The sequence below is a fragment of the Syngnathoides biaculeatus genome, chromosome 9, assembly GCF_019802595.1.
Source record: "Syngnathoides biaculeatus isolate LvHL_M chromosome 9, ASM1980259v1, whole genome shotgun sequence".
NCBI lineage: Eukaryota > Metazoa > Chordata > Actinopteri > Syngnathiformes > Syngnathidae > Syngnathoides > Syngnathoides biaculeatus.
Window position 1 is genome coordinate 8,399,925 of NC_084648.1, and position 14,182 is coordinate 8,414,106.

Genomic DNA, 14,182 nt, shown 5'->3' on the forward strand with positions numbered 1-14,182 from the left:
CGAAAACATCAACTTCGGCATTAAATATGGGTCCTCTATGCCAAGTGTCTCTCATTTTTCCACGTACCTTTGTTTATTATCACCTTCTAAATGTTTAATGGTATCGGACAAAACTCGGGGCGCCGTGCTATAAGACATATTTTCGTTTCGTCTCAACAGACTGAGCATTGAACAATGCTTTGTTTAACTGGCAATATGGGCAGTCACATGATTTCGGTGACATAGGTACGCAAGCTCTATTCACCTAGGGGACTACAAATGTCACCAAACTTACCAACCTCCCAAAGTTTACAACCTACCTAGCCAACAATGTACCTACCTACCTCCCTTGCCTAACTACATCAAGATTTTTACATCTTACTTACTGGTATAACTACCTTCCTAGCATTTTGGCCAAAAGGCATGGCTGTAGTCTGTTATTGTGTGTGTGTGTGTGTGTATGTGAGTGACGTAGTCCATACCTCTCCTACCATGCCGTTCCACACATTGTTGATCTTCTTGCCGTGTTTTCCATTGGTGACCAGGTAGAGGTCGTAGGTGAACTTAACGTTCCGGGCGATCTTCTTAAGGATGTCGATGCAGAAGCCCTTGCAGCAGTGCTTGATGTACGAGCCCCCCAATGTGCTGTTACTGCATCACACATTTACACACACATTACAGCAACATCATGGTTTTGTTGTGTTTCTTGTGTAGACAGATGCACATGTACCTCAGGGACTGAGTGTGTTCGTGTGTGTACATAATGACATAAGGATGTGGAGGCCTCAGCTGGGCAGTGACAATGTACACACAACATGTGAGTATGTGCGCTGGGACACCTGAGACCCACAGTCGCACAGTGTGAGTGATGTTAAAAGAGCTTTCGACGCATTTGATGTGACAGTTTTCTCTCGTGTGAATGACTCCATCACCTTTAGGGACGTTACGCCTGCATGGCGACGTAAAGGGTGACGTAAACGACATCCAGGCTGATGCTATGCATGAACAAACACGATGGAACTGGGATGACATTCGGTAGAGTTCAGACCTCAGCCATTGCTCTATTTGTCTTACAGACTGGACGATAGCATGTTTAGTGTTGGGATATGATATTTGGGAGGAATTTCTATCTTGACTAAACCCACCAAGTTTTAAGCCATGTTGAAAAAGAAACAAACACTACCCTATTGGTTTGAAACTTTTTTTGTAGGTCATTTTAGCCATTTCAAGGGTCCTTCAATTAAGAATTCACCCCCTCTCACGAACCTCCGGTACGGGGCTGGACCCAAATGCAGGACTCCGAGACAAGGCCATGATGTTAGGGTGAGTTTTATTCAAAGGTGAGGTGTAAGCAGTCCGAAAAGGCAGAGGTACAGAAACGCTAGGCTAGGCAGGATCCAAAAGACATGCAGCGAGGTCTGATGACAAACTATGAACTAGGACTTGACTATGAAACATAAACTAAATACTAATTATTAATTATCGTAGAAAAGTTCATTTCCTGAGGTTTCTCTCGACAGCATGAAATTTGGTGGGCATATTTATCCAGAGAGCCACAAAACTCTCAGGAGGCTGTGACTGAAAATTTACAGTTTTAGTTCAATGTGGCCAATTCAGGTTCTTTTAGGTCATTTTCAGCAGTTCTTGAATTCAAAATCGAGCCTCCCAAAACAAATTTCATTCAGCAGCAAGAAATTTGGCAAGCTTGTCGATTAAGAGTAGTAGTAGTAATAGTAAATAAATAAATGTCTCAAAAGACAAAGTTATACCATTTTGGCGTGAACCATCTAAGGATTATTTATGCATGTCTATCGAGAGTAGACTGACAAAGAGTCTCAAAAACCAGTGCCCAAAAAGACACAAAATACAATTTTGGTTTCAGGCAGCCATTTCAGGATCGTTTTTTGGCTGCTTTCCACAGTCCTTCTGATATTCAGCCTCCAAAATCAATTTTAATCAGCAACATGAAGTCTGGTAGACATGTCTATCAAGAGTAAGCCCAGAAATGTCTCTATAATCCATGGAAGAACAAAAAAGAAGGAATCTTCCATTTTGGTTTTAGCCTCATTTTAGCCATTTTCAGATGTCCTAGAGATTTTGTGTGATTACTATCAAATTTGAACTTCTTGTAATAACGTTCGGTGACAACAAATTCTGAAGAATTGGATTGAAGATCCCCCCCCCCCCCATTGTGTGTCGGTGGAGCATGGCTGCACATTTGAAAACTTGCCACAAGACAGTTAAAAAAATAAAGTTTTTCAAATTCAGGTTAAGGTGCTCGTTTCAATTAGAAACATCGTTGAGATGGACAAGACTAAATGGTGAAAAATATAATTTTCTGTCATTGTCTGCGGGTGGAGCAAGGCAGCAAAATTTGGGGAGCTGAAGTCTTGCTTTGCTCTGCTCGGGTTTCTTTCCAAACTCTTCCCCTAATGGGAAGATCAACAGCTTAACCGGACGGGATAAGGAGCTGGCCGTGTGGTAAGACGGGATACACGCTTCCATGCTGAACCGGATAGGACACTGCGCTGCAGTTTTTGCTGGTTCCGGAGGATAAAGAGAGAGAAAATGACTTGGGAGAGAAAAGAGGCCATGTGATGAAGAGTCAGGGAACAGGAAACTGTGTTGGAAGACGCCAAGAGAATTCTGCCAGGTTGAAGGCTAGAAAATGGAAGCACTCCAAATGGGACATGAGGAAAGTTTCAAGAGTCTCCTGCGAGAAAAGTCTCCTGCAGATACAGCTCTTCATTTATTCAGCAGTTTGTGTAACAATATCCAAATGTCTCGTTAGCATCCTTGACCCAATTTGCACGCTAAAGTGGTGTCAATTTAAAAGTAGCTGAGTAATCTCGTGTCACACTGTTGCTCACATAATGGAGCGTAACAAAAAAAAAAAAAAAAAAGGAGCCTACAAAGTGGTTGGAGCACAAGCAGCGGTGCTGTTTCTTCAACACCAGAAAAGGTGCTGGATTGGACAAAAGCTACACGTGCAAACAGCTGAAATATTAATATGAATGATAATGGTATGACAATATGTCCACAGAGGGAAAACAGCAAATATAAAATTTGAAACAACAAGCAGCGCACAAGTGCGTGAATCACAATGAATAATGCACCGTTCATTGTTAGCCTCGCGCTCCAGCGACGCGCTAACGGCAAAATAATCGAGCAGGAAAAAGATTGTCATCGACCAGTGAGATGGCGCTAATTAGCTGCCAGTTATATGACTATAACCATATTGCTAATATGTGATAATCACCCTGCAAAAACGTTTTGAATTAATGTGAAAATCACACTATGCCCTTTCATTTTTAAATGTTATGATCACATTAAATTAATTGCCTTTTTGTGGACATAAACATAGACAGATATTTGGCAATTTTTGCAAAAACTTGAACCCCGGTGGGAACTCAACTTTTTTTGTAGAAAAATGCATTTGTAATAGCGCGTTTTTAAAATTTTGTTCACTTTGTAACACAATTTTCAATTTGATGTAGCAACTTGAAATTGCCAGAAAAAAATATTGCAATCCAAAAATGTCCTTACTCTTTGACGTGTTTGCGGCAGGGCACCGAGTTCCTCATGCAGGTCCCAGTGAGGATATCTACGTTGTCCACGATGACAAAGGGTTTCTCCTCCAGAGTGACAATGGACAGGTGGTTCTCGTCGGCATCCTCGTCGCCATGCGAGTTGTAGCGCGGCCACACCGCGAACATCAATGACAGCGTGCCGTTCTCCCAGCGACCCATCTGGAAAAAAAAAAAAGATAGCTTTTTTTTTTTTTTTTAGCTCAACACTTTCCACAAATCTAGCTTTACGGTGCCTCGTACCTTCTCCCACGTCCTCTCACTGTTCAAGACGATGACGACCAGCTTGGGATTGGCCTGGTAACCGTCCGCCGTGAAGGACAAATCTCTGCCGTCGTTCCACACGTGCATCATGTGTCTGCAAGGACCAGCGGACCACTAAGTCTGTTATTTCCTTGTGTGTGAACATGTGACGTATTGCCTGGACAGGCTGCTGAGAAAAAAATCTTCAGTAAAAACAAAGAAACTGAAGTTTGGTCACCAACGTGAAGTTTTTCTCAGCGAATTGCTGTTTGGATTCATATGGCAAACTCTTTAGGTAGCAAAATGGTTGGACCCAAATTAATTGCCTCCGCTACTGGTTGTCAACACACAGTGCCTCAGTGCTTACATTGTTTCGAGTTAAACAAAATGTACCCAAGCAGTAAAACGCAAGCAGTACTAGGAAGTTAGTAATGTTGGCTGTACGGGTAGCTTTGGGGAAAAAAAATGAAGGAGAGAAAATAGGTCTGGTATGGAAAGTATTCCAACAATGGTTACCGAATTTCACACTTTTCCCAATAACTTCCTGTTTGGACTTACTGTATAGAGCTGCCCTTTGATCGTTAAAGCAGCATTGTGGATGGCCCTGAATGTTTTGATGATGATGATTTATATGATGATTAAATGATTATCTGCTGGTTGAACCAAGTCGTGTAATGCTCCCTTAAAGCAGTTCAGGGTTTAGCCCAAAATACAACTAGGGTTGGGTAACATTTGAATTTGAGCGACACACAATTTTGATCATGAAGTGCTTTGAGAGGCTGGTTGCACGCCACAAAAGGGGCTCACTTCCTCCCTCCCTCGAACCCCTACCAGTTTGCCTTCAGAGGATGCTATCACAATGGCTCGCCACACTGCACTGAGCCACCTGGAACGCCAAGGGAACTATTTTGGCTGACAAACTCTCCTTCCTTGGACCATCTCTCCCATCTGCTGCTGGATTGAAGACTTTCTCACAAACCATCCACAGTCTGTCAGACTGGGCCCACACCTCGCTTCCTCAATCGCCCTCAGAAACGGGTCCCCCCAAGGCTGTGTACTGAGCCCTCTGCTATACTCTCTGTACACATATGACTGCATACCAGCCCATCCCAGAAAGGAAATGAGTCTGCCTACAGAGACGAGATTGGTAAATTGTCAAAGTGGTGTTCTGCAAATAACCTTTCACTGAACACCACAAAGACGAAGGAAATCATCCTGGACTTCCGGAAGTGTGGCTGTTCATCAATGGGGAGTGTGTGGAGTGGGTCCACTCCTTCAAATTTCTGGGAGTCTACATCACGCACCAACTCACTTGGACTGTAAATACCACTGCGGTGGTGAAAAAGGCCCAGCAGCGACTCCACTTCCTGAGAGTGCTCAGGAAGAACAACTTGGAAGCTAAGCTGCTGCAGGCCTTCTACAGAACCACCGTGGAGAGCATCCTCACTTACTGCATCACAGTGTGGTATGCTGGATGCGCAGCAGCGGACAGGAAAGCTCTCCAAAGAGTGGTCAACGCTGCCCGGAAGATCAGTGGCTGCACTTTGCCCTCCCTAGAGGACATTGTCAACTCCAGTGATCACAGCAGAGCCACTAATATTGTAAAGGACTTTTCACATCCTGGTCATCACCTGTTTAACCTTTTGCCCTCTGGCAGGCGGTACAGGTCTCACAAAACACGGACAACCAGATTCAAGGACAGTTTTTTTTCCCCCCAGAGCCATCAACTTCTTAAACTCAAACTACTCAACATAACAGCAATGTAATGTAATATTTTGCAACTGCACAATTGTGCATTTATTTATTTATTTCAGCAACAACTGTGCCTTGATGTTTTATCCATTGTTTTTTTTTTCCCACCTAAGATGTTCTTCGATTTGTATTCTATTTTATTGCACCTTGTGGAGAAGCACTCATCATTTTATTGTATGCACAGCATATAATGACAATAAAGGCTTTTGATTTTGATTTGATTCCGGTTCTGATTGTTTTAGGGGGTCTGGATGAAAAACAAAGTTTGTATGGTTTAAATAAAAGCTGTCCAAATTATGAATATATCAAATATCTCTAGTAAAAGCTCAGATAAATGTGCACGTGTCTATAATTACATGAAAATTGAATAGATGTGACATTCATGGTAACGTTTCCAGAAGAAAGCGTTTGCTCTCAAAAAAGAATAAGTTGGCGCTTGCCAGAAAGCAATTGGACAAGCCAGAGGCCTTTTGGAAGTCCTTTTCTCTTGACAGACGGGTGAAAAAAATGAATTATTTGGTCCCAATCACTATCACCAGGACTAATACAGAAAGTAATGAACTTCCTCCCAACAATGAAGTATGGTGGGGGAAACGTGAAGGTCTGGGGCTGCTGTCCACTTCTGAACCTGGATGACAATCATATTTTGGGAGCCACACATTTCCAGTCCTATTGAGAGTTTTTTTTTTTAAACAGAATCTCTTGCCAATGAACCAAAGCATTCCAGTAAAAGCACAAAGGAAAGGCATCAGAGAAAGAGAATTTACGTGAAGTGGCACAGTCAAAATCTGGACCTTAATCCAATTGGAATGTTGTGGCGGGACCTGAATACTGAATATCACTCCACTCCCTCTCATCTGACTCAGTTTAGCAAGAAATAGTGGGCAGAAATCCTCATAAAAAGATGGGAGTTTTGGTTGTATCTTTAGGAATTTTTTTCTTTTTTTTTTTATAACAATAACAGTCGGGTTCTCAAACTGTCAAGCAGCACCATATTGGGCAACTGTTTATTCATCACCACGGTTGGGGCTGTACGTGTGTATGTGTAAATACGTACGTAAATGTGTATCTGCTAAAATTGAAGTAACAAGTTAAGCACTCAGTAATCATTGCCAGCGTAAGAGATCCTCTTCCAATCGATGCTGCCTTCACCCGCTGTGTGTGTGTGTCCTCATGTGTTTGTGTGTGGGAGGGGGACGAATCGGGGGGCACATATTTGACCCACCAAGACTCAGCATTGATTTCCTAGGCTCACGAGCCACGTGCGCACACACAAACGGATACAGATGCACACTAACATCGCATAAACAGCTAAACTAATTAAAGTGAAGCAGCATCACGAGTTCTAAACAATTATTGGTACATTTCGTCATACAATAGCAAATAGCACTGTTGGCTTTCTCCAGCAGCCCATTTAAGCAGCATTATTAACAAAGCACTTACAACATTGTTGATAACAAAGATCAAAGATCCTGACTGACCTGAAACAGAAGAATCTTCATCTGATTTGACTTCATACGGTGAGACAAAAAAATAAAATGTGTTTTTTCCACAGCAGATGTAAACGTCTGGTTTCGACTGTGTATACACAGCCCGCTGTGTTTGTGTGTTACATTTTATTATTAAAGCATTTGTGTTGTGCTTTTGTCTGAGCACTTTTCCCCCAAAAGTATAAATAGTCCAACTCAAATGGGCCTCTGCAGTTTTGTTCCTGTGTTATGGTGCATCTTTTTTCGGGAATAAAACTAAAGTGTTTCGGGTTTGGAGTTAGCACACTTGAGAGGCTCCATTAAATGTGAAAATAAATAAATGGACAACAGCGCTCGACAAAAAAAGCTGTTGCAAAGTACAAGCACAATTACGTATAATAGTCATTCTGTTGTTGTGACAAATGTGCAAATTCCCTGCGATAATTTTGCTCCATAAATAAAGATAAATGAAGTGGTGGCAACAGAGAAGGAGTAGGCCTGAATCCTGAGCCTGGGGCTGAATCAATTGTTGGATGCTAACAACCAATGAAATCCATCACATCTACATTCATTTAACGGCGGCGCAATTAAGAATATACCCAAGCACTAATGCTACGTAGTTAAGCGTGCTGCCTAAACATTCTTTCAAAGAAAGGAAAACACAAAAGACAAAGGTGAACTTTGGTGTGCTATCATATCAATTTGTTATCAGCAATGTTGCACAGTCAGTCTATCCATCCATTCATTTTCTAAACTGCTTATCCTCACGAGTGTCGCAGGAGTCCTGGGTACACACTGAACTGGTTGCCAGCCAATCGCAGGGCACATTGGAGACAGACAACAGTACTAATTGTATTATGTCATTATAAGTGCTGCCCAAGAAAATTAACATGAAAGAAACAAGATATTGAGGAAAGGATCATGTCTCTAACATCAAGATGGTGATCAGTTAGTATTGCTTTTTTTGTTCTTGTTGGTGTGGTAAGTAGTCCAAATCGGTCAGCGAACGTCACAATTTTCCTTGTGACATCCTATTTGAATACACATGGCAGCCCGTTAAGGCAACATTGTGGTTAATTGCATTTCCTGCTGGTTATCAACAAATTGTGAAATCCAAAATGTTGAGGGACCTTTAGGACAAAGCACCAAGGCAGCTGTGCTACTATAATGACGGAGTTGCTGGCGCTGCCACAACAGGCTGGTGAATAAAATCCAAAGCAAATCAACCCAAAAATTCGACACTTGTCCTTTGAATTACTGTTTGGATTTATATGGTGGCCCACTTAGGCAGAATCTCGGTTGGGCTTGAATAAATTGCATTCTCTGTTGGTTTGTGTGAAATTCTCTATGCCTCCATTGTAAGATATAGCAAGTACACAACATAATGTTGTTGTACACACACCAAAGAAAGGTCACACACAAACTCGCACACCTTTTTATTCTGGTGTGTGTATGTGTGCATGCATGGAGGCCACCCACAAAGCCGAGCAACAAGGACAGAAGAACAAAGCCGCTTTAATCCCAACCATGCGTCCAGTCATGCGAAGATAATACACACACACACACACACACACACACACACACACACACACAGCACCTTGTTTCTCTCATGTTTACTTTCTTTAGCAGCTCATCGGTAGAAAAAAACGCAGTAATATTTTGCATCGGTACTTCACGACATTGCTGCCACATGATTGATAATCAACATGAGACGCATTTTCCTGACTACAATAAACTAAATCTAGCAGCCTGCTTTACACCATCAGGACTTTTGGAGATGATCACCGATCAAAAGAGTTTTAAAAAAATGATAACCGATGGAGCAACGTGTCTATTTAAATGAGTTGTTCACGTACCATATATACTTGTGCACTGTATACTAAGTATCTTCAAAAGTACGCTATTAGAATCCAAATCAGCTTTATTGGCCAAATCTGTAAAAACGCATGAGAAATTTTTCTCCGGCAGTCTGTGGTGCCCTGGTACGACACATTCAGAACAAAATGAAATTCTCTATGCCTCCATTGTAAGATATAGCAACCACACACCAAAGAAAAGTCACACACCCTCACATACCTTTTTATTCTGGTGTGTGTGTGTGTGTGTGTGGGTCCAGTTATTCCCACCCAGTGTGCCGTTGCATATTAGTATGCCATGACCAATCTTCAATTGTGCCGTTGGAAATGATCAAATTTTACTTACTGTTAAAAAAAAAAAAAGAAAAAGTACCATTAACCCAGTAGTACTAGCAGGATGTACTATGTAAGATATCATAGTTGAGAGGTACACAATTACATGCCTCACTGGATTTAAACCTGGTTTCTTTTGGTTACATTCTTTAGCAGGCCATTTAGGCAATACTTGGAGCAATATACTCAAAGTACTAGTTGACAGCACTGTTAGAGAGATGATCATTTCTTTACAAAAATATATCGTGTTTCTTTTTAGTTTATGATCTGCAGCTGCCCTTTTAGGCAACTAATGATGAAGTTCTTTCTGTCATCATTACTGTGAAACATTGATGATAACTGTCATGAACAAGACCTGGCCACTGCCAAGAAGGGCATGGCCAAGCCACTGCTCTGGGCGGTGACAGGTCTGTTTCACATTGGGACTGTAATTAGATGGGCATTTAAGTTGGTGTTTTTGTCACTGGCATTTGCCAGTTTGCTGCCTTGCGTTAGTGAGTTGCATTCATTGCCTGTAGGACTCTCTGCTCTAAGCGTAAGTTAGAGTATCCCTCGTCACAGTGATTCTATGCCCTTTTGTTTTATCTTGTCTTGTTGAGTTGTTAGTTTGCCCCATAGTCATCGGATCTTGCTGCATGGCTTTTGAATCCCGCCTCGCCTGGCGTTTCAGTACCTCTGCCCTCTCGGACTGCTACAACATGTATGACCCAGTTTCCGCAATAAACTACATTGAACATTATGCCTATGCCTCGAAGTCCTGCATTTGGCTACCCCCCCCCGTACCGGAGGTTCATGACAATAATGTTAGAAAAATGATCACCTCAAACTGCTCTGTTTCTTTTTTTAGTTATGCGCTTCAACCAGCCCATTGAGGGTGCAGTAGTGTTATTTACACTAAGAACTATGCAACATCATTGATGGCAACGTTAAGAGAAATTATGACTTATCAAACTTTGTTTCTTTTGTTCACATTTTTGAGCAGCCCGACTAGGCTGCGCCATTAACAACATAGCACTATGTACGGCTCCAGCATTGCCGTAACCCTTGTGAAGATGAGAAGCTCAGATAATGGTTGGATGGAAGTATTCGAAAACATAACAGACTCCAACGTGAGAACGATAGATACTGCTTCAAAATAGCACGTGTTTTCTTTTTTGTTCGGATTCTTCCGCAGCCCATTTAGCCAACAGTGGTAACATCATCGTACTTTGTTGAGATGGAGGCAACATCAAGCAAAGTGACGCTATGGGAAAATTACCCTTGTTAATTTGTTTAGGTTCTTCCGCAGCAGGAACAATAACAACATATTACTACTTAACTACTACACGATGTAAATATATGGTACCTACCAAATTAAACTGCTTTTTTGTTTTCTTTTTTTTTCTTCCACAGGCCATCCAGGTAGTACTAGTAATGACCCGTTACTACATACAGTAACTACTATGTAACATTGTTGATGTCACCTTGTTATTTTATCTTTACTTTTGCTCTCATCAGCTATCCGTTAAGGGGGCACCATTGGCAACCCCGTATCAAAACGCACCCGCGCAGCGCGCTGGGCGGCAGCTTGCCCGGGCTGCGGTCCGACGCCGTGCTGTAGCAGCTGCCCTGCGCTTCGGGCAGCTCGCCCTTCTCTCGCAGCATGGCGGTGGCGGCCGACGAAATGATGCCCACGCCGTCCCGCACCCGCGTCTCCAGCGGGTAGTCCCAGTCATCATAGGACACCGAGATCATGCCCAGAGGAAATGCCTGGACGGATGGGGGAAAGAAAGACGTCGTTTTTAAAGCACAATCAGCAGTTTTCCCTTCATCGTTATGAAAAGCACGTTAATAACTGTTGTCATTCGTCTTCTTTGGTGTCGCTATGCAATGTGAAGCTAAGCGACAGGATCTTATGGTGATACATCAAGCTAGTATTGATCTTTATGCTCTGTATAATCCCTGCCAAAAAAAAGCCACTAAGTGCATTCATGAAAGTGCTGAATAGGCGCTTGTCATTTTTTTTCTTGTGACCAAAGAATTAAAAGCGCAGCACAAGAGCCCAGTTGGCCTCACAACAAAGTATTAGCTGCGTTTTACTTTTTCTTTGGCTTTTTTGAAGGGACTTTCAAAGAAGGAGTGGCTATTTTATGTGTCAAGGTTTGCATGATAAAAATTGGTATTGCATGTAATTGACAGTAAAAGCTTCTTTTTAAATCAATCAATTTCAAGTGACTTCATTGGGGAAAATAGATTTAACGTACATGAGTCACAAGCTTGGTCATGGAACAAATTAAACTCATAAGTCAAGGTACTACATAGGACAGAGGAAAAAGAATTGAATAACTTGGCTATGTTGAAAAAATGGGTCTGTCAGGACAAAAAAGTGAGTTTCGTTCGGCTTGTCGCATTAGGGGTCGCCACAGTGTGACATCTCAGATGAACGCTCATATTTGTTTGGCACATTTTTCACACCGGATGCCCTTCCTGATGCAACCCCTCAGGGGGAGTGGAGGCCCCAGTGGGATATGAACTCACGACCGCTGGTTCACCAAACCAATGCTCTAAGCACTGGACTTACGGGGAAAAAAAAATAAATCCGTCCAGAACCATTGTTTCACACGGACATTTTTTGCCGTCGGACGCAATGTTGGGCCAATGATTAACTTTTATCAAAAACAACAAAGAAGCGTAAGTGATTTTAAGGGACTGTGTAATATACATATATAATAATATAGAATAGATTCAAAAAGGATTTGATCGTGACAGCCCTAATACTGCTGTACTTTTGGTACCTCTGGAGACAAGAAAAAATTCACCTCTGGGGTAAAGTCTGGGTTTCCCGTGGTGAGGCTGGACACAATCCATATGTAACCAGCCCCGATCAGGCCCAACGAGCGTGCCTCCTCCAGGATGTACCTGTCAGGGTACTCAGTCTGGGTTATAAAGTTTTAGACACCATTTACCACACTTATTTATCTTTGTAGTAAAAGGCTCTTACACAGCTTCATCCTTGGAACAGTACAGCAGGATGACAGGACTCTGGATCCTTTTGAGGGCAATGTGAGACTTGGAGTTGGAGTCTCCGTCTATGGCGTCCAGAGTAACCACGCTCTGGAGGTCCCAGCGTACAAAGCTAAAAAAAATAAAATAAAATGCACCTTTATTTGTCAAAAACTGTTGAGACTTGATTGACCAATGACCTCAAGAAGACAACTTATCTTGGGTTCTCTGTGTAACTATTTGACCCAGAAAGAATAATTGCCCTGGTCACGTGATGACTCATAATGCACTTCGTGACTGATTTCTAGAGCAACCAGCAACAGCCCCGAAGGCAGCTAGATCGATACCTGTGGTCCACAGTGATCCTGAGTGTGCTGATGAAGGCCTGGTACCCAGGGAACTTGGAGGTGACTATGGAGAAGATGTGCCAGTCGTATTCCTCCATGATGGCCAGCATGAGCAGAGCCTCCTGTTGTAGAGCAGCACCGAACTGGAAGAACGTTGACTTCTCATCCTAAAAAGAAAAAAAAAAAAATCAGAGGAACAGAAGAGAGTCAGGATTTTTTTTCCTAATTGCGGCTGAGCACGAGAAAAGAGCGGCGCCAATGTAATTAGGAACATTTTCAATTGTGCAATCACTAAGCACAAGATAAGAGAACACGAGACGAAGGAAAGGGAAAATGGTGAGGGAGCTTCAAAGCCGTGTTTCCACCCACTGGAAATCATATACTGTAGTATGTACAAGCAACCGGAAATAGTATGTTGTGTAGTGTACAAGGTTTTCTGACTAACTGCCCGTCACAACTTTTCAAAATAAACATGATTGCAAGCGTGCAGTTGGTTACAGCTGGTTGGAACTCACTAACTAACCAAACACCAGTTGTGCACGTGATTAACATGCATGACCAACAACTGTTTTTCAAGTCTACAATTTTCATACAATGACTGACATGTAGACTGACCAATAACTGACTGACGTGATACTGTCGTCTTAGTGACAGATCCAAGTGGTCACTGGTGCTACATTTAATGATTGAATAGTTAAATACTGTAAACACCAGTGCAAATGTTCATTTTAGAAAACATCTCAAAATAATTAAATATTAAAAAAAGGAGCCTGATATCAATGATGACATTTATACTGACCAATGATTGGATTAGGGCTGTATTATATTGGAAAAATACATCCATCCATCCATCCATTTTCTTTGCCGCTTATCCTCACAAGGGTCGTGGGGGGTGCCGGAGCCTATCCCAGCTGTCAACGTGCAGGAGTACACCCTAAACTGGTTGCCAGCCAATCACAAGGCACATCGAGACTAAGAGTCAAACTCACAATCATACGTAGGGGCAATTTAGAGTGTCCAATTAATGTTGCATGTTTTTGGGATGTGGGAGGAAACCGGAATGCCTGGAGAAAACCTATGCAAGGACAGGAAGAACATGCAAACTCCACACAGGCGAGGCTGGGATTGAACCCAGGACCTCAGAACTTTGAGGTCGACGCTTTCCAGCTGAGCCACTGTGGCACCGGAAAAATACATGACATTGTAATTTTTTTTTTTTTAACTTGTGCGTTATTAAATATTAGCGGCTCATTGTTGGGAAACTTATTTTTTTCCCCCAAACTATTCAAAAGTTCAATTCAAAGTCCAAAATGAACTCGTTCACTAGTTGAGCACATGGTTTGTCTTTCAACATTTTGAACTAAGTTCTCCGGTCCCAAAAAGAACTAGTTTCATTGTTGTTTTTTTAAATATTATTTATCATGTTGCCGATGGGTTATTATCCAAAAAATTGAGGGATTTCTGGCGGTCACTGATGGTGTAGTGGTAAACACGCCTGCCTTTGGTGCGGACATCGTGGGATCGATTCCTGCTCAGTGATGGTGTCGATATCTCCCCTGTGATTGACTGGCAACCAGTTCAGGGTGTAGTCCGCCTTTAACCCGAAGCTAACTGGGATAGGCTCCAGCTTTCCT

At 42.3% G+C, this 14,182-nt stretch overlaps 1 protein-coding gene across 1 annotated transcript in view; it reads right to left on the bottom strand.

Moving 5' to 3' along the window:
* grin2ab (glutamate receptor, ionotropic, N-methyl D-aspartate 2A, b) overlaps window positions 1-14,182 on the bottom strand; it is a 142,726-nt gene that overhangs the window by 23,770 nt on the left and 104,774 nt on the right. Inside the window, exons 8-14 of the mRNA XM_061830575.1 lie at window positions 12,549-12,715; window positions 12,200-12,334; window positions 12,018-12,117; window positions 10,763-10,968; window positions 3,810-3,924; window positions 3,526-3,728; window positions 462-630 (exon numbers count right to left, since the gene is read on the bottom strand). Of these exons, the coding sequence (XP_061686559.1) occupies window positions 462-630; window positions 3,526-3,728; window positions 3,810-3,924; window positions 10,763-10,968; window positions 12,018-12,117; window positions 12,200-12,334; window positions 12,549-12,715 (1,095 nt within the window). The remainder of the gene's footprint in view (window positions 1-461; window positions 631-3,525; window positions 3,729-3,809; window positions 3,925-10,762; window positions 10,969-12,017; window positions 12,118-12,199; window positions 12,335-12,548; window positions 12,716-14,182) is intronic.